The sequence below is a fragment of the Phaenicophaeus curvirostris genome, chromosome 3 (assembly GCF_032191515.1).
Source record: "Phaenicophaeus curvirostris isolate KB17595 chromosome 3, BPBGC_Pcur_1.0, whole genome shotgun sequence".
NCBI lineage: Eukaryota > Metazoa > Chordata > Aves > Cuculiformes > Cuculidae > Phaenicophaeus > Phaenicophaeus curvirostris.
Genome location: NC_091394.1, coordinates 57,541,939 through 57,569,624, shown reverse-complemented (window position 1 = coordinate 57,569,624; position 27,686 = coordinate 57,541,939). Strand labels below are relative to the sequence as shown.

Below are 27,686 nucleotides of genomic sequence, written 5' to 3'. Positions count from 1 at the left end.
TAGATATCTTACTGTGAGAAGTTAACAGGGAACTGCAAGGCAATTACTGAGTTCTGGATTGCTTAGTACTTCCAGGTAGCCTGTTGTCCCTTTTGAAATTATGTCATTGTTCAGTTCATGTAGACATGTTGCTATTTTAGTGAAATTTAAATGCAGAAAAGGTGACTGAGTTGTTATATTCTAAAGTGTAACCTGCTTTTATAGGTGGTGTTGTTTTGTAATGCTTCATGCTGACCAAGATGGAGAGAAACTACAAGCATTGCTTCGTCTTGTAACAGAGCTGCTAGAAAGGGTCAAGGTTGTAGAAGCTCTCAGTACTGTTCCTCAAATGTACTGTCTAGCTGTTGTTGAGGTTGTGAGGCGAAAAATGTTCATAAAACACTACAGGGAGGTAAGTAAGTAAAACTTGGAGGGCAAACCTTTGTATCAATGTATAAATTAACAACTAACTTGGTTTTTTTCCCTTCCATAGTGGGCGGGTGCTTTAATAAAAGATGGGAAACACCTATACGAAGCTGAAAAGGCAAAAAGGGAATCTTTTGGTAAACTGTTCAGTAAGTATTTTCTCTTCTATGAAGTCATGATTGTGGTTACATATGACTCTTATCTTTGCAGTTAAAATATTTTCATCATGTTATAGTTTAAATACCTGTATAATTTTTTTACTTAAATAGGAAATGCTTCCAGTGTGCTGTATGATCCTATTACAAATAAAATATTTTTCTGTTAATCAAATTAATGAACTACTTGATATAGATTATCCAAAATACCACTCAAGTTCCAATTAACTTATTGCTTGTAAAAGATAATTTTTCTAAATATTACACTTGACTAGAGTTTCTGTATGAATGTGTTCTGTGAGTTAATGTACATCTTCACTAGATATTTGGGTATTGCTAGGACTTCTGCTATACTACTTCAGAAGAAAACCAAGAATGAAGACTTATGTTTAAAAAGCTTGACCAGAAATTTAAAAAAAAATACTGGTAAAAGAAATCTGGCATTTTTTTCTGCAAAGTTTGCAACTTATGTTCTGAATGAACTGCTAACAGGAAATTGAGCAAAAGACTATCCAATTTTTTTAAAGGAGATAACAATGAAAATTTGAAAATGGAGTTGAGGCTTTCGCAGGGTTAAATGTTAAGCCAAAAAGGCTTCAGTTAAGTGAGAAGTTATACTTGGATGGTGGGTTTTGTGAAGTTCTGTGATCACTTGCAGTTTTTATGTTGTCAGGAAATAGCATAGTTACTTATGCTTTCAAATTTAGTTCATTTGTTAAGCTGGTGTAGCTTAATTGTTTGGTTTTTCTTGAGGCTTTGTATATATGTTGCATTTCTTTCTTTTAAATGACTGTTTTTTCTTTGCCCAGGGAAGTCTTTCCTAAGGAATCGTTTGTTTAGAGGGCTTGATTCCTGGCCTCCATCCTTTTGTGTATGTACTCTCTCTCTATATATATATATATTTATTTACAAACAGTACTTTCATACCTTAAAAATCTAAGCTTAATTAATTCCAGTTACGTACCTGTCACATTGCTCTGACACAGGTGAAAAAGGTGTTGTTCTTTGCTGTTTCAGATGATAGTAACATCATAATTTGCAGTGTGGTGGGAGAGGAAATGTTAACTCAATACCCTGTTAACAAGGAGTCTGATATTGCAAAAAAGATTGCTATTTATGATCAGAAAAAATAAGCCAAGAGGGATAATCTGATCATATAATCCTCTTTTGAATTATAAAGTCATATAATTAATTGGATGGTGAAAGCAAGTAGAAGTTTTTCATGTTTTTCTATAATCACTGTATGAGTGAATGATAATTTTTGCCTCTCTGTTGGCTGCTAACATGAAGGGGTAAAGAAGCATAGCTGTAATCAAGCATTGCCTTTTAACTTTGATTTCATACAGCTTGTTTAATTCAAGTAAGATAAATTTCACTGGTCCTAATGTTGCCATCTCACTTTGTTTTATTTAACCTTTTCAGATTATTTGTGGCTTTTTTTTAAAAGATACTTGGAAAAATGCTACTTATCTCAGTATTTTGAATACTGGACTGAATTACTTTGCTCTGTTTAGCAGCACAATAAGTAAAGACTCAGTGCCATCTCTTATTCTTAAACATTAAAGCATGTGTTAAAAAGTTTAATGAAGCTTTGTGGTAGGGAGAAAGTTGGAGCAGGCAATGGTTGTATGTACCTTCCAAGTGAAATATTCTATTCTTTTGCTGCCCAAGGTACTATGGATACATTAACGAGTATAAATGTAAAAATTTTTTTAGGAGACTAGGGCTAGACGTGGTTCTTTTAAAAAAACATGAAATCCTTAGGAATCAGTTTAACACCATTTTTTTCTGTTATTAGTTAAGCTCTTTTTTAATCCTTCCTTAGTTATCTTGATATTATTTACCTTAACAACAATGTGTAAATTAATATCTTTGTAATACAGACACGAAAACCTCGAAGATTTGACAGTGAACTTCCAGATATCTCGTTAAGTGACTTGCAGTTTTTGCAGTCATTTTGCCCTTCAGAAGTACAACCGTTACTCAGGTAAAGCACCTTTTTAAACTTTTGTATGCTTTGGAAGTATCTTCCCCCTGCTGTTACCTCCTTCCATCCCTTCCACTCCCACTTCATTTTTTTGTAAGGAAGGGACAGGGATATTTTTTGAACTGGTATCATTCTTCAGCAGTGGTCTTCACTGACTTAATGCGAATATGTATTGTCTGTATGCTTCATATATGCAAGTTTGCATGATCTGGACATGTTCTGTATTGAGATGTAAAGTATGTTGGACATTCCTTTGTGCTGCCTCATAGCTGAAAATCGCGAAAGATATTGTCAATTTTAAACCTAAAGAAACTCATAATTTCGTACATGTTTTTGTCAGATGAGAATTAGAATGCTTTCTTTTCATTTGCTCTTTAAGTGGTGTTCTGGAGGAAATAAAATAAATTTCTGTAGCCCCGCATGAGATCGTAGAGATTTTATTCTGGCATTCTTTCTAATTCAGAATTCCCGGCCATCCTTATGATATTGCTGCTGGAGTTAAAAATAAATATAGTGATCTAAGTCTGTTTGAGAGTGGATTTGCCCTCCATCATGATACAGCAGATGTACCCTTTAACTTCTCTTGCCATGCGATTAGTCTTGCTCATCAGTGATTCTGCAGGAAAAAAATACAAGCTATAGTATCATATTACTGATATTTGCCTGATTTGGCAGGTTGTGAGAATTTTACAGCCTTCTTGGGAAGTTTGGACTGAGTTCAGGAAGAATTTTGCCGAGTTATTGTCAGAAAACCAATCACTAACCTGTTTTATTTGGTCCAAGTTGCAGTGACATAGCTTTCCACTTGATGGCAACAGAGGTGGGATTATACCATATTCCTCTTGATTTCTGGGCTCAGGATTACATTTGAGGAAAATATTGTCGGTAGTGGTGGGCTTGTGACTCAAGTGGGCAAAGTTGTCGCACACCTTGGTAGACACTGAACTTCAGAAGAAGATTGAGCAGTACTTTCTTCAATATTTTCATGTAACATCTCAAGAGCAAGCAATAGACAAACTGCGTTCCAACACAAAGGCCTTTTTTGTCAGCACTGAACCCCTGAGCTGTATAATTAAAATGATGCTCCTGTTTTCATATAGTGCTTCAGTCCTCTGAATTTACATGTTTGAACAATTACTGAAATCTTAATTCTACAAAATTACACTAGACTTACCCTATATATTGATCAGAGAACAAAATATATTGAAGTGTAATAAGCTTTTTATTATACTGTTAGTTTAAATGAACTCCTGCTTCACAACTTCAGTGGTGCTATTTCTGAACACATTAAAAAGTCTGTATATACAGACCCTCAAGAAAAAATAAATGTTACTTCTCCAGAGGTTTTGAAAACTTGCAATCAAAAGCTTGCCTTGCAATGTGATCACTACACATTAATCAGTCATTTAATTTGGGTTACCTGTAATTAAAATAAAATAGTAGAGAATTAATAGCTACTTCAGAGGAAGAGCTGGGCTGAAGACAATCCAAATGGAGAGTAGCGTCATTTGCAAACATAAGTGCTTCAATTACAGATCTAATCGCCATCAATTCTGTTCTATTACTGTTGCAGCTCTAGGTACTACTGGTAAATGTTTTCCTTAGAAGGAAGACTGACATACTACTTGATCATTATGTTTATAGTTATCTACTTCTTGAGAGCTCTCAAGTTCTAAATTTTACACAGAAATACCCAATGGTCTTAATGGATATTCCATCTAAAATAGATGATGTGAAGAAAGTGCAAACTTTACGTAGAGGGAAGCTTTGACTTGTTGGAAGATAAAATAATTTGATATATCTGAATATTAGATTACATTGTTGAAAAATAAAATCAATCTTATACTTTTTTAAGGGTTCCCATACTTTGTGACTTTGAACCTCTTCACCAGCATGTACGTGCTCTGCATAACCTGGTAAAGGCAGCACAGAGTTTGGATGAAATGTCACAAACCATTACAGACCTGCTGAATGAACAAAAGGTATTTTTGTTTTTCTTTACCAAGAAAATAGAGCATTCTATTCAGAAGAGTAGAATATTGTCATAATATTGTTTTACCAACCACTTCAAAAAGAAACATTGTTTTACAAATGTAAAGATTATTTGTTTTCATAGCTAGTAAGTAATCTGATAATTTTGAGCCCTGTGATGAATAAAGTCTACCTAGAGAATAGTCAAAAGATATTGTGTATTTTCTAAACATTTAAGATACTTGTATTCCACAGAAATTGTAGAATAATTCTGATAATATTTCAATTTTCTGCTATTTTCTCAAGCTTCTATGTGCAAAATGTGTGCATTTTGCCTTTGCTGCTTTAGTTTGTATTTAATGAAGTTTTTACTACCAGTTATTTGCATTGCTTTGTAAGTCCTTTTGGCATGAGCAGTTAAGGAGAATTTAGGGCCTTGATTGGTTGTCCTTGTTAGCCTGGATATTCCTTTGTTTAATCCTGCTTTTTTGGGGAATAGAAGAAATTTATGCAGTCTGTCTTTGAGTTTAGAAAGAACAGATGGCAAAAAGATCCCCTCCTAATTTCACTCTGCCTGTCAAGCAGATTCTTTCCGTAGAAACTCTGTTTCTTTCTGTCACTTTTGATTGCCTCTGTGCATTCAATTTTCATAATATACCAAATGGGGTCCTTTTAACTTCTGACTGTAGCCTATCCCAGTGAAACTCTAGGTGAGTTTAGCAATGCTTAAATTTTTATGTGAAGCTGACTGCTTCAAACTGAATTTCTTTAGCAGTTTTGCTATAGAAAGAAGGTGGCATTTTGGGTGAGTCCGTATTATCTACAGTGTGTTTGTAAGCATCTTCTGTAACTGCAGCTTCAAATTAGCAAATTCCTGCTTAAATCAGGTCACATGAAGTACTCCAACATCCTGTTCCTCTGGAACTTGAACAAGAGATTTACTGAAAGTCTTTTATGTGAAATATGATGTCTGAGCTGCTCTTTATGTAATATAGAAAAGGTATATAATTTGTCATTTCTGAGCTCTTTTCTCTTCTTATGAAGATTTTTTTTTTCATATGAACAGCCATTAAGAACAGTGTTAGAGCATGACCCCTGTATTAGCCAATGGAATGGGTAGGAGCGGTCTAAATTTTGTGAAAGTCTGGACATTTTCTGAACATGCTCTTCCAACAGACCATGCTCTGAAATATAGACGTTCACCCCCCAACTGCATTTCAGCATCCTGAAATGTATCTCATAAGAAACCAGGATAGTGACAGGTGTTCTAACAAATGAATTTTTCACTAAGGCTTGCAATGTCGAAAGTGGGAAATAAATCAAAAGAGTAAGTTTTAATTAAAAATACACATAATAGCAGTAGAAAAATAAGGAAAGATGCCTTAATTGTTCAAGTCTTGATGGTTTGCCTTCTTTTTTTCAGACTTGCTTATCTGAGAAATTTTTATCAGTATCTGGCTGCACAAAAATAGATGTTTGCTAAATAGGGAGAATCTGTTCTTTCCACTCTTCTATTTTGCTGTGCTTTGACCAGTTTGGATTCTTGGCTGACTCAGAAATCTCAAGTACTTAGAGAGATTTGGATAATTTTGTCTTTCCTTAGAGTAAATTGCATTGCATAGTCCGAGCTGGGCCATTCATGATGTCATCTTGAAAACACCCATCTCTGTGTGTTATTTCAATGATTGATTTGAACTTTCTTCGATGTGTAGCAAATAGATATGTAAAAGATATTTTTTCCTTCTCAAGGACAGTGCTTTTGTTACTACTTGATGAAAGATACTAGGTCTTTCTCTGTATTGCTTTGTTCCACAGATGATCAAGAAGTGATTTTTAAATTATACTACTTTTGCATGTGTTCTTTTTTTGTGTAGAATTAGTAACATAATTAGAAAATCTTCTTTTTATCTCCCTAGTATTGCTGGGAATTTACAGTACATAATTGGAAGGATGAATAAACATTTAAGAATAGTCCTGAAGATGCCTAGAGCTTCATGCACCTACTCATTCTGTTGGCAGACTGTGAGATATTGCACCAGCTTGGTGCAGAGTTGGCAATGACTTTGAGGCCGATGGGTGTTGCCCATAAAGCAGAATGTTGCTCTTGTACTCTCCTGAGGAAACATGTTCAACCATAGCCTCCCTTTTTGTGAAGTTGGTAGCAGAAGCTTGTTTGTTCTTAAGTCGGACTGGGATAGTTTCCCTGGCTTGTTGATAGTGCAGCAGTTTAGCTCTGTCTGGGTGAGGTGGGAGTTCGTTCTACTGCATGATCCACAGCAGCAGATTTTTTATAGTTGCTTGGGTGGGAGAGAAAAGCTGTGCACTTAAAAGTATGCACTTATTGACATCTGTGGTGCTAGCTTTTATTACTGTTAAAGCTCTGGTTTATCCGTGTTAAATTTTTCTTATCTAAAACATATGCTTTTAGTCCAGGGATGTGTTAGCATATGCAAAAATCCTTCAACATTTTTTTAGATTTTTTTACAGAGGTTTTCATCATTGAATAATTTACATTGGTATAGGTGCAAAGGCTAATACATGTGAGGTGTAAATGTAGCTTTGCTAAATAGATGAGCGTCAGCTGGAAATAGATTCTTCCTAAATCTCAGTTCAGAATTAAGTTAGTCACACTACATTTCCATTAAGAGAACATTTACATGCTCCAGAGAAAAATAGGGCCCCTTTTTCATTAACAGCCCTTTGTAAAAGATTCGGGAATGAAACCCAGCTATTTTTACATCAGGAGTCCAATATCTGTCATTTCTGTCTGGGTTGTTTGGAGTTCTGTTACAGACCATTTATTGTCCAGTGCCACTAACTGTTGCCAGTCAAGCAGCTGAGTTCAATGGATAGCAAAAGTTTCTTCAATGGAAACTAACATACTAAAGAAAGCAAATGCAGTTTAAATGTATGCAGACAGTGTGGACAGTTTGGAAAAGAGGCATGAGCATAGTCATCGAAATTGTCAGTGGGAGGCAATGTTTATATTTTGGAGAGGAGCACCATTCTGAAAGATCCTCAACACTTGGAGACCAAACTTATGAAAGTCTTCTACTAGAAATATTCCCATGAGTCTTTAGGAACAGCTTCTTTTAAAGATGGTCACGTTCCTCAGATGAGTAAGATCAAACAAGTCCTTCAAGGAGGACAGATGGAAAAGCAAGGTAATGGTTGGGCTGTGGTGTTACAGGCAAGGCATCTGAGGTCTTTCACTGATCCGTTCAAAAAGCTCAGCATCTCTTCCAGCTCTTGATCCTGATAGTCTGCTCATGCCTCTCATCCTGCCTGTCACAGATGCTGTCCTTGCATATTTCAACTGTGTGTATTTCACTGTAATTTTCTTGGGAACATTTGCTTTGCTATGCATCCTATTACAAACTTTTTCAGGAATGCATCCTTAGAGGATATTGATGCTGTGCATTGCTTTTTGGCTTCCAGTGGGATGCATTCTGCACTTGCTGAAGCTTAAGTTTTATTTTTTTTTTTTTGTTCCAAGAATCTGCTGATGATATTGTTGGTATTAGGACTTTTATATTCCCTGTTGTATTTAATAGTTAATAGTATAAAATAGTACCAGTTCACCACTTGTTCTTAGTTCTGATAGACTGGAATATTTGCTTCCTTCACTTATTCTGTCAAACAAAGCTTTTGACCAGTGATTTTATTATGATAACTTTATTAAATAAATTAAAAGATAAAGTCTATAGCTGAAAGTGTAATCTTGTACATACATCAGACTGTAAAATTTAGTTTGTCATGTACAAAAAAAGCTTGAAAAACCACAGAATACAGACGGTTTCCACAGTCTCTAAGGCCTTGCTGAGCTTGATTATTTTTTAATGCATTTCGAAGTAGTGCTTTATTGAATTCCACGTGTGTAGAAATAAGTGCGTGTAACTTGGCCTCCGGTTACAGCTATTGCAGCTATGATAAAGCAAACTTCAGCTGAATTCACTTAAAAGTATATATTACATGGCAGTAAAGAAAAAGTATGTTGTGTTTGAAATAACTGAGATCCATTTTTAAGTACTGGAATTGATCACAGATACTTGGGAACAGTTCTGTGGAGGTGTAAAAGCTTTACTTGATCTTTGTATTGGTTTGCAGGCTACTGTTATTCATGGGTAGTTATTCTAACCATTGACTCTTCAGCTGAACATTGAAGGACCTGGTACTGCAAAATTGGGTTTTATGGTGTCCAGGGTCTAGTGGCAAAATGAGAAAAATTTGGAATGAAGGATGCCTCATGAAGGCCGGGGGGGGAGATCCATTCAGGCTGTTGTCTTGCATTCTGAAAAGGCAGAATGTTGCTTTTGATTACAATGTACCTTTCGTTATACTGTACAACTGCTGCACTCTCACAAGCAGAACAACTCTCATATGTCATTTTGATATGTTGGTATGCAACAGTTTTATTGTAGTAAAGCTTTTTGTAAACATCCTGGTTTAGTATGTTAGTAGTAACTGGATTACGCTGATTTTTAATAGCAGTATTAGCAACAATAAAATGAGAAATATTTTAGTAACAGAATTATTGGGAAAACTGAAATTAATAGACTATTAGAAAACAAACCTATTTCTGACTGGTTACTTCAGTCTTTTGTATAATCCAGACTTATGTTTCAGTCTTTCAAATTATGTGTGATCTATCTAGGACTTAAGGATAGATGAGCGTTCTGTATTTATGTATTTACAAAAGGTGTTTCTTTGAAAGTGAAAAATCTCTCTGAATATCTGCTTTTTTGGCTTAAATTTTAGTTTTATGTATGTTGTACGTTGACCGTTACGGATAATAAGGTTGACATCTTAAGTTCTGGTTTTGCCTGGTATTTTTTGATCATTTTAAAATATTAGTTTTTGCTTATCTCTAAGTCTTTGTTTCATATCTTATAACTTGTAGGCCTCCAACAGTCAAGCATCGCCACAATCTGCTACAACACCAAGAATGGAAAGTACAACAGGAACTGCAATTGCTACCTCTTCAAGAACTCCTCCATCACTGAGTCTTCAGGGTCCCCTGTGTCCTCCTGTGTGTCCCCCAGCTCCATTAGAAGAATTGTCTCCAGACAGCATTGATGCACATACATTTGATTTTGAAACTATTGCCCATCCAAACTTGGAGCAAGTTCTTAAGCAAGGACCATTAGACTTGGATTCATTTGCAGAAAGTCCAGAATCTGACTTTATGTCAGCAGTAAATGAATTTGTAATAGAAGAAAATCCAGTATCTCCCAATGTAATAAGTGATCCACAAAGTCCGGAAATGATGGTGGAATCTCTTTATTCTTCAGTTATCAATGCAATAGACAGTAGACGTATGCAAGATACAACTTCTTGCATAAAGGAAGCTTCAGTAGAAAATGCATCCCTCAGTGCTTGCATGGAGAAATGTAAGGTTATTGCCCATGACTCAAAGGTACATTTAAGAGGTATAAAAGAAGATCTTTGCCACTTTAGAACACTTGTACAAAGAGAACAGTGTGACTTTTCTAATTCTTTAAAATGCACTTCGTTAGAAATAGTAAGTACTATTGATAAGGTAAAACTTTCACTTGAAAAAACACTAAAAGATAAACATCAAAAAGAATTACAGTCTTTGAAAAGTGAATATGAAACTAAAATTAATAAATTAGTGGAGGATAGTGAAGAAAGTAAAAAGAAGATAAAAAAGTTAAAAGGGGACTTATTAGGCCTTGAGGAAGTTCTTCAAAATAAGAATGATGAATTTGCAATGGTGAAAAATGAGAAAGAAGCTGTAGTTTGTCTTCAGAATGAAAAAGACCAGAAATTACTTGAATTGGAATGCCAAATGGAGACCCAGAATTGTGAAATTAAGGAACTGAGACAGTCACGTGAGATAGTGCTTGAAGACTTGAAAAAACTTCATGTTGAAAACAATGAAAAGCTACAACTCCTGAGGGCAGAACTTGAGAGTTTGGAGCAAAGCCATTTAAAAGAACTGGAAAACAACCTACAAGCCAGGCATTTACAGGAATTTGAGAAGGTGCTAGCTGAGCACAAGGACTGCTTAGATAAATTAAAAAGAGAGAACCAGCATAGACTTGAACAAATGCAGGAATCTCATGCAGTAGTTATGCAAGAGAAACAAAAACAAGTAGAAGAGTTACAAATCAAGGTTTCAGATCTGTCTGATTTGAGGTGCAAATTAGAAGTTGAACTTGCCCTGAAAGAGGCAGAAACTGATGAAATGAAGCTTCTTTTGGAAGAAAGCAGAAACCAGCAACAGGAGACGCTAAAATTTCAGATTGAAAAGGAAACTGAAAGCTTAAAAAAGGAGATAGATAAATTAAACAATAAAATACAAATTAACAGTGATGAATATCAAGTGGGCCTGTCGGAACTAAGGACTCTCATGACAATTGAGAAAGATCAGTGTATTTCTGAGCTAGTAGACAGATATGAAGAAGAATCAAATTTGCTTAGATCTGAACTAAATAAAGTAACACTTCTTCATCAGAAAACTTCTGAGGCAGAAAAAAGACTTTCAGTGCAAATAACAGAGCTACAAAGTAAATTAGAGTTGGAAACGAATGCCCTAGAAAAGGAAAAAACAGAGAAATTGTCCCTCTGTGAACAGCAGGAAAAATATGAAGCTATTATATGTAAACTTAAGGAAGAGAATGAACTCTTAGTATCTAACCAAGAACAAGACAGGCAGTTGCTCATTCAGAAGCTCAATTGTGAAAAAGAGGATGCAGTACGAACTGCTTGTAAAGAGTTTGAATTACAGAGGGAAGCTGCTGAAAAAGGGCTTTTGGAAAAAATACAACAACTTGAGATGCAAGTAAATCGGAGGTACTGTAAGAATTAAATTGCTGTGTTTTCTTAGTATATAAAAGTAATTTATGTGGTATATGCACTATGCAGTAAGTAAATTTTCTATGTATTTCTAATAGTGTTTATCTGGATTAGTTTCTATATTCACATTTCAAATTGCTTCTGTTTTATATGTGGTGATATTCCTGTGTCTTTTATTGGCTAACTATACGTTCTTGTTGGTCCTAATAGTGGTGTGAAAAAGTGGGAGTATATATGATCGACTGAGAACTGTCCTATGGCCACCTGGACTTCCATTGACTTCAGCTGCCATGGTTATATATCTGTTTGAGTTTTATAATGAGACACAACATCAACAACATAATTTTAGAGAACATCCTAACATCATTTTTCATTGTTTATTTCTGCAGTGTATTTCCATTTTAAAAAGAAAAATACATTTTCCCTTGCCATAAATGGCTATACATACACTTTCTGACTTTTCATATCTTGCCTACTTAGTATTTCGTAATACCTGTCAGCAGAGTAGATCTTAATGTTGTGGAGTTGAAATACTAGAATTTTTCTATGTGACTACTACGTACAAAATGTTCTGTTTTGAAATGCTAGAATTTGTCGTTTGTGTTCTTGGTAGTATGAAAGAACACAGTGGATAGATCTTGTTTGTACAATACCTAAATAGAGCACTTTTTTCTAGGTATTATGATATACCAAGTATATGAAATGGGAAAGGACCAATAAAATGGACAGAATGGGCATAAAAGCCAGAAGAGTACTGCAGAACATGAATACAGACTTAAGTTAGCATTTAACTTCTGAATATCAATGTAATTTTTTTTTTTAAAAAAGGAGAGGGGAGATTATGCAGAGTGTGTGCGGAGTCCAACAGCTGTGCGCAATTGATGTACATAATGCAAGGGAAGTCTGCATATCTGCTTCAATTGAATTATCTAGTTAAGCCTTATTACATTAGGATTTTGATATGTGAATGTATCTATCATTAAATTATATTGTATTAATGCCTGTGTATTGTATGTCAGAGTATGAAAAAATGCATCAAGATAATATGCTTTTTAAATTGATTGGAATATAACATAGTTAAGAATTGCTGTTCTTAGTTGAACAAAATAATTTTTAATGAAATATGATGAAAAGATGAGAAAAACTCTCATATGTTCTTTTCCTTTTGTGTGTATTAATGCACCAAGAAGTTTTCAAAAACTTGACTCAGTAGGAAAAAGATGTAGCTATGTCATCAGATTTTAAAAATCTACCATCTACACTTAAATTTGAACAACTGAGCACAGTTGTGTGTATTATACGCAGGGGATAAAACAGATAGTAATGTATTTCAAAGAAATATTATCTGCTTCAGTATAAAGAAGTGTTAGTAGCTTTTAAGTTCTGTCAAGTGATTTAATTTTTAGTGTGAGATTAAAACATGGTTTGCCTCCTAATGCTTTTCTTAGTGCATTTATTCTGCTGTTAGGTTTATTTCTCTAGGAATAAAGACATGCTGTGTTTTATCTCTAGAGGGCATGAATGTTACATGAATCTGTCTTAATATTTCAAAGTCACTGTGTAGCGTTTTGGGTTTCTAAAATACCAGTCTTTGTCAGTAATTCAAGTTGGCTTGTTTATCAGTCATTATTTATTAGTTAACTTGTAATGGTAGGAACCAACCCTTGTTTGGCATGTACCTACATGCATGTCAGATAATTGTCCTTTTCTGCAAGAGCAATGTTCCACTAGATGACTGGAAGGCACAGATAGGAGATGAATTATTAAATTTGACTTGAGGATTGCACTTGTATCAGGAGTTTACTCTTTAAACTTGCATGAAAACTAACAAAAAAATTTAGCAGTGACAAAGAAATGTTTGTGACCCATACATTACCAGCATATGAAAATTAATGTTTTTTTGGTTATAATGTGCCTGAAATTCAAGTGATCATGGTTAAGAAGGATAAGGAAACTGCAAGGCATTTGTAACGCCTATGTAATGTTTTGACTGTATGTAGAAATGTGCTTTTGATATCTTGAAAACACTGAAGAAAAGAAAGATGATGTCACTGTTACCTTAGTTTTCAAGACCTTTTGCAGACCAAATCCCTGATATAGTGAAGAGGTTAAAAAACTAGTGATGTATGTTAAATTCTTTGCAGAATAACAATATCCTTTACTTGGCTGTTATTTGCCAATAGCCAGTAGGCCAGGCAGCCAGCCTGTCTGAGAGGTAGACGATACCTGCTTTGTTTTAGTAACACTAAGAGCTTTGGGTTTAGACTATTGTATTAACTTGTCTTTTAGATAATCCACAATAATATGGGAGTGAATTTTTGTTGCTTATAAAGTAAGGTGCAGGCATACCTTCTGTTTGTAAGTCTCAGGCAAACTCTGTACTCCCTTAAATTGATAGGGAGAATTGGTGGCAAAGAAGAGGTAGGCAAACGTGCTAGATTGTATGATACAGCAAAGACTCTATTGAAGTGGCTAGAGCAAATGATTTTATGGATGCCCAAATTCCCATCAGGTATGCAGCTGTCAGAATTTTAGTTTTTGTGCCACCTCCGCAGTTAATTTTTCTTTAACATTCTTCATGCTGAATGTTTTTGGTGTCTCTGAGGTTCTGTAGCCCTTAGTCTTAACAGAGGATCTTTGCGTCATGAAGCAAGAATTCTTCGAGCATTTTTAGCATTAGGAGTTGTTGGTGTTACTATATTAGAACATGATGTTTTGATTTCGGCACAGCCTACCTAACATCAGGAGACCATACCTTAAGGATGCCCTGACTTGGCACGTGTATATAGATTGAGGCTTAGATTTTGGGGGATTTTATTTAGATTATGTATAATTCCAGTGTTGAGGAATAATAGAAATTTAAAATAATACTTTTTTTCACAGAAGATGCCCAACAAAGGGGTTTGTCTATCTCAGTGTTCTTCAGTGGTGGCTCTTGATAGCTGAAGCCAAAACACAGAGGAGGAGGGTAGTTAATGCTTTGAGTCAGGCCAAATATTTTCCATCACTTATGTAATGTTGCTTGTTTCGAGAGCCATTTAAGGTCTTTTATCCTTCCTGCCTCAATGACTGTTGATGCTTTCCCTTCTTTATGATCGTTACCACTGTTTTCCAGATTCAGAAACCCAGAGTTTTAATTTTCGTATCTGGATTCCTTAGCATCTGATTTATTGCTGAATTGCTTTAATTATGTGAGAGTTTTGGAGGCCTTGCATTTTGTCATACTGAGAGTCTTCAGGGAGTTGATATGTCACAATTCCTCCTTGTAGCACTTTCACATATTCTGTTATGTTAGAAAAAAATCAAAACAAAAATCTCCCTGCTCAACAAAGCTTCAAAATCAGAGCCAGTGTAGTACACAAAAAAACCAGTGCCCATGAATGAGAATTTGGTGGGATGCTCATGATTAAAAAGTAGAATTGAAGATTAGTAATGACTTAATTGGAATACAATATTGATTAAAATACTTTTAAAAAAAAAATCACAACAAGGAACTTCTGACTTCTGTGTGTTTATTTTGTGTATTATGGGACTCTGTACATGCTGGATTTTTAAAGCCTAAACATTTTCTTTTAAGTCCTCCCACTGAATCATCTGCTGAAGCAAGTTTGGTTGCTGAACTTCAGGAGAAGCTTCAGGAAGAAAAAATTAAGTTCTTGGAGCAACTTGAAGAGCAAGAGAAAAGAAAGAATGAAGAAATGCAGAACATCAGAACATCACTTACTGCGGAACAGCAGGTAAAGCTGATTATTTTTTATTATTTTTGTTATTTCCATTAATTGTTTTCTTTTGCTGTTTTGAAGTTATGGAGGTAGATTGTCTGGTGGGTTTTTTTTTTTGTTACTTAACATTTACACATTCTGCATTTGCAGTAGTACTTGGAGCCAGGATATGATGTATTAATGGAATCCAATACTTAAACATTAAGAACCAAACTAAACCAAAAAAATCTAACCCCACCACTTGCCTCCCCCAGGCTCCCAGCAAAATAAACAGAAACCCAAACAAAAGAATTCCAACCAACCAGCAAAACCTCCTTAAATGTCTGTGAACCAGGCAATACAAATTGTCAATTAATTACAATTACTCTGTTGAACTCAAGAAGGATACTGGCTAAGTGTAGTATTTGTTAACAATACAAAATTTGTGGATGGCACAAAATTAATTATTTGAAATAGTAATACATTTGGAACGCTACTTAATGGCTTTTAAACTTTATTAGCCTGGGTAGGTGATGTTTAAGGTTCAAAGCAAATATTATTTTACTTAATAAACATAGAAACACTATGTATTCCAAACCTTGATACAAAATCATATTGCACTGGTTTAATAATTGTATCTGTATCCACATATATTTTAATTTCAAAACATCTTGAATCTCTCAGATTTTGTAGATGAGTCTTCAATTCTTAAATTAAATCTTTGTTTGTAACAGCTATTATCTACAGCTTTTGTTGCATTTAAATGCTAAGAAAGGATTTTCTGTTTTAAGCACCCCTACTTACTTTAGCTGTGGTAGGATCAAATAAGGACAGAGAGGCAGCTTGGTGAATGGATGTTATGAGTCACTTGGTGCAGAGAGCAGAGAATCACAGTTAAAGAAAGAAATATTTTTGAAATTTTTGGACTGCAGACGTTAATACTGAAGAAACCCTTGCATAGTAAATCTAATAGGAATATTTCATACATGACATTGGTAATAGTAAGATTTCTTTTTCTACTAGAGTATGCCTCAATATACCATTTTCCTCATTATCTAATAATATTTTTCCTTGGTGTATCAGAGCGTGGAAGGGAAGGTTCTGAGGTGTTAACAGCAAATTCCAGGGAAAGATGGAACCTTTTATTGGTGAAAAAAATCAACCAAACAACTTGCAACAACAACAAAAACCTAACAGACGCCCTCAAAAAAACCCCGTAAAAATGATGTATTGGTCACTGCTGAAAGTTTACTGTACTGGCTTTGGTGATCACCGAATGGTCTGGGTTTTTAACCTTACCTGTGGCATCATTTTTCTTCCTCAGTAAAGTTATCTTAGAGGTGTTACTTAAGCAAGCAAGTGATATGTGATAGTTTTGTTATACAGACATATACCAAAAACCACTGTGCCCTATGTAAGGTGTGTAGCCTGCCAAATAGCTTACATTTTGAGGCAGAGTTGATGGGCATGGCTCAATACAATCTTAAAATTTACCCAAATATGAAAATATATTTCAGAATAACCTTTTAATAGATGATTGGTGGTAGTTTGTCACTCTTCAGGATAGACTTAAGAGTAGAAAGGGTTAATTGTTAGTAGGGCGATTGAAGAAGCAGAAAGATTTGTCAGATTCATATTGAAGGAAATGCTAGCCTCTTATGTTCAGTTACTGAAGCTGTCAGCCAGAATTCCTATATGACTTCTACATTAATTTTTCCCTGAGGAATTAATGCGTTACTTGAAATTTTATTTTTAATTCTGGTTCTAGTTTATTGAACATATTTTTCTTTTTTATTACATCTAATGTATTTTAATGCAGTGCAGCTTTGTCATAATAACCTGTTTAATCCCCAAAGTAACCTTTTAATATGAAATATGCCACTATTGTACGTTAAGTGAAATCTAAGCATTATATTAAAAAAACTACTTAGAAAATACTGATTTTTAATTGTGATTTCTTATAATTGTACTTGCATGTGTTTATTGTGCTAAAAAAAGATAAAAAAAAATCCTACTGAGAAACCTCAGAACAAAATGTACAGACGTGTTATCTCTTCACCAAAGAAATATGTAAACAATTTTAATTCCTTTTTTAATTTTAAACTGAAATATGTGGTATGATTTGCATTACATTTATACAGTACATTTCTTATTTCAGTAATACTTCTTTTTGTTTTCAGACCAACTTTAACACTGTTCTGGCAAGAGAGAAAATGAAAAAAGAAAATATAATTAATGATCTTAGTGACAAATTAAAAATGCTTACACAACAGCAGGAAAAAGATAAAGGTAAGCAAACTTCTGAAAAAGTAATCATCTTTTCTTGCAGGACAATTCCATTCACTGTAGTCTGGTTTTCATCCTTAGTACTACTGTTATTAAAAGAATTTTTATTTATTTGTCATAGATTTGATAGAAACACTTTCTGAAGATCGAGCTCGCTTACTTGAAGAGAAGAAAAAACTTGAAGAAGAAGTTAATAAACTGAGAAGTAGTAATTTTTCTCCATCAACCTACTCAGCAGCAGCTTCAGAAGTTTGTGGAGCCTGTGCAGCTGATTTTCCCACTGACACAGACAGATTGGTTTCTGACATTGCAGCTGAAGGGAGAATGGACTCCACAATGGAAACCAGTATGATGGCTGTGCAGTAAGTATGAGGCATTATAGTAGAAATACACAAAGCATGCTGTCCTTTCAGTGTTTGCTCTTGGGTTTTGTGCAGTACAAGTGAGCATGTGTAACACTCCTGGTGCCTTTGTTCTTGATAAAAATGCTCTTTTAAACATACACATAGAATTAATTGTCATGTCACAATCATCAGAAATGTGTGGTTAACTGCTGAAGCATTTAGAACTCTGTCTTTCATCCTAGCATTTTGAAAATAACGCAAAATATACAGAAATGGCCCCGTGTTTCTTTAGAAACTAATCAATGACTGGGGCAAGACAAGTATAAGAAAGAGGAGGCAGAATCCCTTTTAAACTTGCCAGGAATGTCAATGCTGATTCTTAAGGCATTTCTCTGCTGTTCCCTCCGTGCTAGCAAATACATGGCACTCATCACTGAGTAAAGACTGTGAGTGGGGGAAGATAATTATGGATCACGAAAAAAATAAATCATTTTTAACCTATCACTTTTCTTTCTCTTTTAGTGAGAATGTTCATATGTCTGAAGAAAAACAGAGGATAATATTGTTAGAAAGAGTGAGTAGATTGTGAGATTAAGCATTACAACTAGGTATTATATATATTAGTGTGAAGTTGTGCTGTGGTCAATTATATACACTGATATAGTGTAGTAACTTCAAGGCTTATAAATATCATTCCAGTGAATGTGTTTTCATTGTGCTCATCTCAGATCAGGATTATTTATTGAAGTAATCCCTTGGGTTGATGTGGGTTAGATAATTTTAGTTCTAACTGGGATGCATTATAATCTTGACAGTATACCCTCATGAAAAGTGAAGTGACACTTGTTTTAAATGTGCTTAAAACTACAGTTTTCTGGAGTAATCATCATGGTCTTACAGGCTAGAATTCTAAGTTGTATCTCAACCCTCTTCTTGTCCGAAAAACATATGTTAAATTTTCAATTCTGTTACAACTTTTATTTTAAGCATTGCTTTCAGTGAACCTTCTTGGTGAAATGGAAGTTGTTATTCTTCATAAAGGGCTAGATTAACCCTTAGTAGTCATACTGGAATCCTTTTGGTTCTGATAATTTTGAACTATCTGGTTGTATCTAACTCCGTTCCAGTTGCCTTTTCGTTGCCTTTTCAAAGCTGACTTTTAAAAAACAACACCAAAAAAAAATCACTTAGACTAAAAATCTGTGATCAGTTAGAGAACATGATTTTTTTTTTCTGTTAATGGATTGTGGCACTATATGATGCAAGTGACTAGGTGTTTCTGACTAGGAGATCTTATATGCTCTATTCTGTCATCAGATTATGAAGGACTTGTCACAGGTAGAAGATACAGTAATATATTACATTTCTTTTGCTTTTCTATCAGTAAAATGTTATCTTAACTTAAGGGTAAGCATAGAGATAAGCTTAGCGGGTTTTGTAGCACTGTGGTAATTGCTAAAATTAATTTTTCTTTTTTTTACTGTATTCAAAAGATACTTTGATATTGTTTCAAAGCTGAAAACTGTAGTAAATATTTATATTGTACAAGTAGTCTGGCTCTGGTCATATAAACTTCATTAAGATGTTTGTAAGGTGTATTAACCACGTAAGGTTTTCTTTCAGACTTTGCAGTTAAAAGAAGAGGAAAATAAGAGATTAAATCAAAGATTGGTAGGTATTTGTGCAATGCATGTTTCAAGTCTCATGAAAAAATAAGAAAAGCTTACAAATGTTAAGTTTTTTAAAATCTAAAAGTGTAATTTCATTAACTTGAAAGATGTTTTAAGTGTTAAGACAAATGGCAAATAGGCTGATAACCTTTCAGAGGTACCTAAACTTAGGAGTCTTGCTATGGAAAAGATCCACAGGACTGGAGAGAAAGAGACTTCTTCCCAAAGAACACAGACCATCAGTTCAGCATCTGGGATTTAATTTCAATAAAGATGTTTAACCTCCATTGTATTACGATCAACCTTTTTTAGAATGCCAGTGGCTTCTGTGTTAGAGTGCACAGCTCTATCATAGGTCTTGTGTATCCTCAGAACAAATCTTCACTGGCACTGATCTGGAAAGCGCTTTAGTTTTAAATAATGACTGAGAAGTCAGTTATGGAAGAAACTTCATAATCAAAGGTAGTTATTAAAAAAACAAACCAAAACACCCCATCAAAACCACAACCAACCAAACCTGCTGCAGAACAGACTGTGCTAGTTTCTTGAGTGAATCTCCAAGAATAGGCAATGTTTGAAATCAATAATAAATTATTTATCTTAACCATATTGTTACCTGCAATGTACATTTCTTCATAGCTTGCCAATACTTAATAACTTTTCTCTGTTTTATAGATGTCCCAGAGCATGTCATCAGTATCTTCAAGACATTCTGAAAAAATAGCAATTAGAGAGTAAGTGCATGTTAACTTTCATCTAAACAGATGGATATGCCTTCAGTTATAAGTATGTAGTTAAAGAATGTCACAGTTCTTCTGTTGTGCTGTGCTGAAAACACATATAGGTCGTATTTATAGTTTATACATCAGTTAATGAACCATCCCTGTTGGCATAAACTTTTTTAAACCATAATTATTGGTGAAAAACAATAATATAAAAATGAAAAAATAATACATTGTTAGGTACTTCTGTTTATATTTTAGTGTCAATTCTTTTGAAAAAAAATATTTGTGATGTGTATACAACATTTGAAAAACACTTTCAAAAAAACGTAGTGTTTTGTTGACTTCAGAAAATACAAAATTTATGTGAATTGGCATAATAAGTAGAAATGTCTGTGCTGCTGTCCAACTGAGTCTCCATTTATGCAGTACTTGGGAGAAAATCATAGTGTAACTAATGTAGTTTTATGCTTCTATGCTTCTTTTAGTTAAGTTCCTTGATTTTTGTTTTCCAGTTTTCAGGTTGGCGATTTGGTTCTCATTATCTTGGATGAAAGACATGACAACTACGTATTATTTACTGTTAGTCCAACCTTGTATTTCTTGCACTCAGAGTCTCTTGCTGCACTGGATCTCAAACCAGGTGAGTGTGGTAAGTGTCAGATTAATTCCAATTATTATCTCCTACTACAAATAACACTTAACTTTCTAATGCTTAGTAAGTGATTTTAATAAATGTGTGATAATGAGAAGTATGTAATATAGATAGCTGTCAGTTATCTTTGTAGCTTTTGCTGTTCGTTTTGATGCGAAATGTTTTTCCAGGCAGAACATTTATATAAAACATTTATATAGAGGTTAGAAAAATAGGGAAAAATATTTATATCTTCAAATTAAGTTGTAAAACAAAAAGAGAGAAAATGCCAATTTTGTACATACACCGAGTATGTTAACATGTCTACAGTAAAAACATTCCCATCGGGTAATAATCAAAGGTGTTATTCATGCTGTTCATTTATTAGCATGAATAATAATGTGTAATTGTGAAGGTCTCCGGCCTATTTTTATGTGGATTTATGTTTTCAATGTTGTCTTTGAGGAAAGTAAGTACAAAACTTAAGGTAATGTTTCTGTCAGAACTGCATATGCTGTTATTATTTTTTTAATAACTGATTTTATGATGGTCTTCGGATAGAATTTTTTCTCTTTGTAGCTCACCTTCTGCAAAGTGACTGGAATTTATGAACCCAAATATATGTCTGAAATAACAAAGTGTAGATGACTGATGGAGATTTGCAAGCAATGTTTTTGTTGATGCAGTTTTTCCACCCAATTTCAATGTTGTTTAGAAGGACTCTGTGATTTCAGTTATGATGAAAGATGATATTTCTTAAATAATTGTGAGGTCTCCAGAAGACCACCAAGCTATAAATGAATTCTGAGACTGCAAAACATATGGGAAGAACACACCTTACACATTTATTACATTCTAAATTGTGGCATTAGTAGTGCATAGATAATTATGTGAAACTGTTGTTGTAAATATAGAAGATAAAAGCCATGTCAGTTTATATATTATGCTTGAGTACACAATTCACTGACCCATCTGTTTTCAAATGGCCTTGGCTTGCTCCATTCCTTAGCACTTGCTAACCAAAGTTAGTCTCAAATTTGAGGAAAGTGAACATAAAATGAACACAAAGACTTAACCATTTGCTTTAGGAATACGTTTGTCTCTAGGTCAGTACTTAAGGAAACCATGTCTTGATTCTGTTTCTTCATCAGAGAAGTGGTGGAAAATGAAACCAGAACTCTATTGTTATTTGTGGTAGCTTAAAATTGTTGTGAACCTGAGTATCGCAAAGTATTGTTTTAAGGGCTGCTAAAATGTTGCATCTAAATCTGACCTTTTGTACCAAATTGTAAATGTATAGTTAATTCTTCACTTGCAGCATTAAGTGTCAAGAATCTAGGCTGTTGTAGGTTGTCTGTGCCTACATTAAGAGTACATAGAGTGGTGACAACACTAACTGGTTGAGAACTGCATGGTTTCTGTGTTGTCTCTTGTTGTTGGAATATGGAAGTTTTCATCCAGCAAATGTAAAAAAAGCCCAAAAGCTTACATCTTTCTTACTGTCTTTGTTAGCAATGAAGTCTGTAAGCCAAGCAAATTCAAAACAACTTAAGTCTTTTTTGTAATTTAAATATCACTTGTAGACTATTCAGTCCAGATATGAATATTTTGAACTGATTTGTAGGAGTGTGGAGTAGAGTAGAATCTGCTTCATTTTCAATGGCCAAATTAGTCTTGAAGGGCAAGATTGACATTCAGATTCTGGTTCTTGAGTGACATGATCTAGTCAATATATTTTCTCTATCTTATAGTCATGCTTAGAAAAGCATTGATTTCAGAATTACACAGCATATGTGAGCTGTTTCTTCCACTTGTTTTGATGTTTTCATGCAATTGTTAGTGATAGTTATAAAAGAGCAAAGCAAGTTAAATGAATGTAATTTCTTAGAATACAAGGCAAATATGCAGTTCTTTACAGTTACAGAAATAGATACAAGCTGAAAGTTTATTTATGCCTACTTTTGGTCTTTTGACCTGTCAGTTTATTATGGAGTTTGTTTAGTTTCCTCTGTTCTGAATAGTGTCAGGTACTCTCAGGAGACTGCAACCAAAACTAGCAGACATTTAGGGCTTTAAAGTTATTATTTATGAGTAACTAATTTCCATCACTAATGCAGAAAAATAAATAAATAAATGTTTCATTGAGGGCAGTAATAATGGCCAAGTACAGAAGACTTTCTATCCTTTCAAATACTTCAAGAAATTCTCTTCTTAAATCAGGCCGAAAGATCAAGCTGTGTTTGCTAGAGTAATTTTGAATCACTGAATAAATTTCAGTTTTGACTTTGGTTTTTATCTTCTCTAATGTTAACATCTAAAACAAAATTTAAACTGAAAAATCAAATTGTTTTGTTTGAAAATGCCAGTGACCAGTCTTGATGTCTGAACTTAGTTAATTTTTCTTATTTAAAAAAAGGTTTTGAAGAATTTCTGCTTTCAATGAGGTTGTTGTAGCAAGTAGTCTTTAGCCATATTGAATGTAATATCCTGTTACCTGTAGTTGATTATCCAGAATAATAAATATATTGTCTCTTTAGCTTCAGGTGCATCTAGGAGACCTTGGGTGCTAGGAAAAGTGATGGAAAAGGAGTACTGTCAGGCAAAAAAGGTAGGTAAATAGGAATGGAAAGTTATCTGATAAAAATCAGTAGAGAAGGAAATCTGATTTAATATTTGTAACAGTTGTGAAAAATATTCTCTGCATAATAAGTGAGATGAAAATTATGATAGGTTCTGTTGTTCCTGCTCTGCTTTTTAGTCAGTGAATAGCAAGAGAAGGGGAACTAAAAAATAGAGTAAGTGAGCAGTGTCTTGGATAGTTCTGTTTGTACTGTTCAGAACCTAGGCAGACTCCAAAGGGTCTTGTAAATGCTGAGGGGTGGGAATGAGTTTCTGCTTAAAAATACAAAAAATGGAGGAATGATCCCACATTACTAATGTAATTAATTTTTTTTTTTTGTAGGCACAAAACAGATTTAAAGTTCCTTTGGGTACAAAATTCTACAGAGTGAAAGCAGTACCATGGAACAAGAAAGTATAACACAATAAAATTTTAGTTCATTTTGTCTCTGTTCTTTTTGACTTGTCCTTCAGTGCTTGTTCATTACTCCAAATCCCAGGCCATCTTTTTATACCGAGGTCATGTGACAAGGGACGTCATTGATGTACTGCTTTTACTTTTTAACAGGTCACATTTTAGAAACAAGAATTTCATCAACAACTCTGGCCCTAACTGTTCCAATTTTTTTACCTAGATAACTTCAGGAGTGTGGACCAAATGAGTTCATTTTCTCGAAGGGCAACCACATGAAACATGGTTTGTTAGCCATGTTAATTGCCTGTTAAATATTCATTAGCTTGTATTTAGATGTTAAATGTTAGTTACCATTATTACCAGCATACGTCCTTTTGTGAAATCATTATCAAAGTACTTGCACTCTTTAACAGATTCTTTATATGTGTAAAATTCATCAACTATTTAAAGAGGAGTGTTCATTGCATGCAGATAATCATATAATTTTTCTTCAACATGTTTGCCTCAGTAGATGAATAAAAATAACTACTGCAACTTGTTTCATTACATGAAAATGCTCTTTAATGTTAAAGCCCTTTGTCATTTGATTGACTGATTTTCAAAATCAGTCAGTTAGATCTGCAATCTTCAAAAGCACTTTCGATGGATTGATCACACGGATTCTGAAGGGAAGACACCTGTGCAGTTTGTTCAAAGTGAAGCACTTGTTCTTCCCAGCAAAGCAGAAATCTTGTATTAATCTATTTAGAAAAATCATATTGATGAAATTGTATTTCATGGTTGAGTTTCAGGAAAAAACTCATTGTACATTAACCATACAAGAGTCATTTAAGTAACAAATTATTGTAATTGTAAAAGACATGTAGTATTTTAAAACAATAAAGATTTGAATCTGTATGTGTTTTGAAGTATTTGTGTGCCTTTTAAACACTATAATATTTATTTTGTGGTAATTATTGCAGCTTCTCTCTGATTCCTCCAGCAGTTTGATTACATAGCAATACGTAATTTTTCTACTGGAGGTATTAATACTCAGTACCATTCAGGAATTACAAGAGTTACCCTGTAGTGATAAAAAAGAAGTTAAGTGGAGAGGCATTAGTTTTGTCAACATGTTAAACAGATAAATGACCTTTCAAAATAATTATACTGGCTACATTTTTAAAACATAGTCTTTATTTTATTTTTTTAATAACCATGTAAAAACATGTTTAAATGTGTAACCAATAGAAAGTAAAATTCTGGATTCAAATATGAGCTTATGTCTAGAACTTAATTTGTAGGTACTCAATTGTGATTTATCTGCAGCAGGTGTGGAGTGAAGGAGTAGAAGAGGTAAAAAAATGGTCACATGAAAATGTCAGTGCTTCTGCCCATATATTGCAAATTATATTCTTCCAGATTAACCACTCCACTTGAATAGCCTGGAACTTCTGTGTATGCTTTATTTAAAATTTTGTTCCGTAACAAATTTAAGTTCAGATTTTTATGAAATTCATGGGCTTGTAATTGTATCACACCTTTTATGAAATAAATCAAAGACAGCTCTCTCTGGAAAACAGGATGTCATTTTGTCAAGTTACTTTCTTATCTGATTGTTAAATCTGCTAGTTGGTATACTGAATTTTTAGAACTGGTTATTAAATAATGTGCCTTTTCTTTAAGAACAATATTACCATAGTTGAGTACTGCCCAGTGTCAAATATGTTAATAACACAAATCTGTAGAACAAGTTTAAACTAAAAGAAATCATGATGCAATATTTTTATCACTGAATTTTTGATCTTCAATGAAATTGGAATTTACTTCTGTCATTGGTTTGGTGCAGTCTTGCTCCTTGAGTCAACTGAGTCACAAGTGGTTACGAAGGTGCACATGTAGAATGATTCATGCTTTCTAATATACCAAGTGTTTAGAAGCCTTGGTGTCTCTTGCCCTACTGACAAAACTTTCCCAAACTCAGATAATCTCCCTACTGCTATGAGTATTATTTGTCCTCCTGGGACAAATCTCCCAGAAGCCACCAGGCTTAGCGAAGAGGAACAATCTCCTCCTATTCCTGGGAGGACAGTTACTAGTACCATGAGTAGCAGCAGTGGATCTGCGTAGCAACATGCAGTCTAGTACTGCAACAAAAGAGACCCTACTCTTCTGTTACTGGACTCTACTTCAAAGATAAGTAGGTCTCCCAGCATTTTCTTCACAAAGGATGCATTTATCAAGTTCTTCCAAGTGTGATAAAACTCTGAATTTGATAATGGCCTTCCATACTGTGCACCTACAAGTAGCCCTCCTTTCTGAGCATAGAAAAAACTCTTTTTCTGATATTCTAATCTCATTAAATGCTAAGGCTTGTGCATCTTGCTATTCTGTGTGAATGACATACCATGAAGTTTGTTGATGGCTCTGGGATGGTGACCTGAGTGCAGAAGTGAGGCGAGTACAGAATTCCATGCTGAGAATTAAAAAAAAAAATAAAAAATCTGAGCTTTCTAGTCTGTTTATTGTTGCCCGGATTAAAAAAAAAATCATATGTGCACACATATATGTAAAAAAGCTTATATGTAGACAGGAGCAGTGGTGATTTATGATGCCATGATAGTTGGCTTGATTTCTAGCTTAGGATAGAGAAAGGCATGACTGACGTTTATATAACTCAAACACTTGAGCAATATATAAAAGTGAACTTGTGAAGCACCTAAATAAATTGATTAAAATAAAGTACTGTAATGCAAACTGTGAGGGAAGAAAAAGTCCTTCCCTGCTGATATCTGCCTCTTAAATGAATACCAGGATGTATCTGTTATTGTTACATGACATCATATTTTTAAAATACATATAACCAGCAATGGCTTTAGTTTTTATGAATATTTTTCATGTGTTTCATTTTATCTTTATGTATAGTCAAAATGAAAATTATGTCAAACAAACTCTGAACATATTCAGTAATGATTCTGAACAGTCATTGAAAAAAATGTAGTTTACATATTTTTTGTATGTCACAGACTTACTAGTTCTTGAAACTATGCTGGTTATGCACCACCTATGTGTTTCATCTTGCTCCATAATAAAACTTTGTATATAGCTGTATAATTTGGATGAGGAGTGCGTATTCAGAAGGTATGAGGGGGAAGATGGAGGATAAATTTGATGATCTGAGATTTCTCTAATTCTTCTATGCAACTGCATGTTGGAGACATATGGTTACTAGAAAAGCCTTGTGCTACTGCTAATATATGTTTATTCCATAAGTCTGGCTTTAAACAAAGTTTTGAAGCGCTAAAAGGAACATGAATGGTAGAGAAAGCTGCTTGAAAGCAAATGTTACTCTGCAGACATAACACAAAAGGTATGTGATAATTTAAAAAGGGGTTGGGGTTTTTTTCAGTGCTCTTAGAAGGCTATATTTTTGCACTGCAGTAGGTCTCAAGTGAGGCACTTGTGCTGTTTAGAATTCAGCTGTGGTTCATTTGAGTCTTGAGGTGGTCTATGAGTAGGACCTGTTTACACTTTTAAGTATATACTTTTGCCTAAATATACTTGTCGTTACATATGCTGCATAGCAGGACTGGAAAGTCTACCCTCTACACTGCAGAATTACTCTGTGCCTTTTAGCAGTGCAAGTTTTGTCCGTGACCTAATATTGCATTCTTTCTTGGTTTATGGAGTTTTAGCTAGAGCCAGATTGGCTGTAAATAGTTATAGCAAAAACTGAAGAGTACTTTACAGTGCTCATTTATTCCTATACATTTTTTCATTAATAAATTGTAGTGCAGAGAATTATTTTAGTGCCAAATGGATAACTCTAGAAATGTATCATTTGCCATACAAGAGCTATATTCCCTCTTCAAGCTACATTTGCCTATTAAACCTGAGCTATCTCAGTGTATCATTTTAAGGTCACCAATGTTTTTAGATCACTTTACAAACCATTTTGCTGTCCTAAAGCAGTGAAGAT

The 27,686-nt window shown here is 34.2% G+C and overlaps 1 protein-coding gene across 5 annotated transcripts in view; it reads left to right on the top strand.

Annotated features, from left to right (window-relative positions):
• Nucleotides 1-24,299, top strand: part of RB1CC1 (RB1 inducible coiled-coil 1) — a 68,059-nt gene extending 43,760 nt beyond the window's left edge. For 3 of the 5 annotated variants that reach the window (XM_069854090.1, XM_069854094.1, XM_069854093.1), the window contains 15 exons: nucleotides 205-391; nucleotides 473-554; nucleotides 1,370-1,431; nucleotides 2,444-2,547; nucleotides 4,403-4,529; nucleotides 9,419-11,334; nucleotides 14,915-15,074; nucleotides 17,219-17,327; nucleotides 17,446-17,686; nucleotides 18,191-18,242; nucleotides 19,292-19,339; nucleotides 20,014-20,072; nucleotides 20,576-20,712; nucleotides 23,232-23,302; nucleotides 23,657-24,299. In XM_069854090.1, coding sequence (XP_069710191.1) covers nucleotides 205-391; nucleotides 473-554; nucleotides 1,370-1,431; nucleotides 2,444-2,547; nucleotides 4,403-4,529; nucleotides 9,419-11,334; nucleotides 14,915-15,074; nucleotides 17,219-17,327; nucleotides 17,446-17,686; nucleotides 18,191-18,242; nucleotides 19,292-19,339; nucleotides 20,014-20,072; nucleotides 20,576-20,712; nucleotides 23,232-23,302; nucleotides 23,657-23,734 — 3,433 coding nt within the window. In that variant the 3' untranslated portion in view covers nucleotides 23,735-24,299. The remainder of the gene's footprint in view (nucleotides 1-204; nucleotides 392-472; nucleotides 555-1,369; nucleotides 1,432-2,443; nucleotides 2,548-4,402; nucleotides 4,530-9,418; nucleotides 11,335-14,914; nucleotides 15,075-17,218; nucleotides 17,328-17,445; nucleotides 17,687-18,190; nucleotides 18,243-19,291; nucleotides 19,340-20,013; nucleotides 20,073-20,575; nucleotides 20,713-23,231; nucleotides 23,303-23,656) is intronic. The other 2 variants (XM_069854091.1, XM_069854092.1) reach the window with 2 other exon arrangements.
• Nucleotides 24,300-27,686: the final 3,387 nt, after the last annotated feature.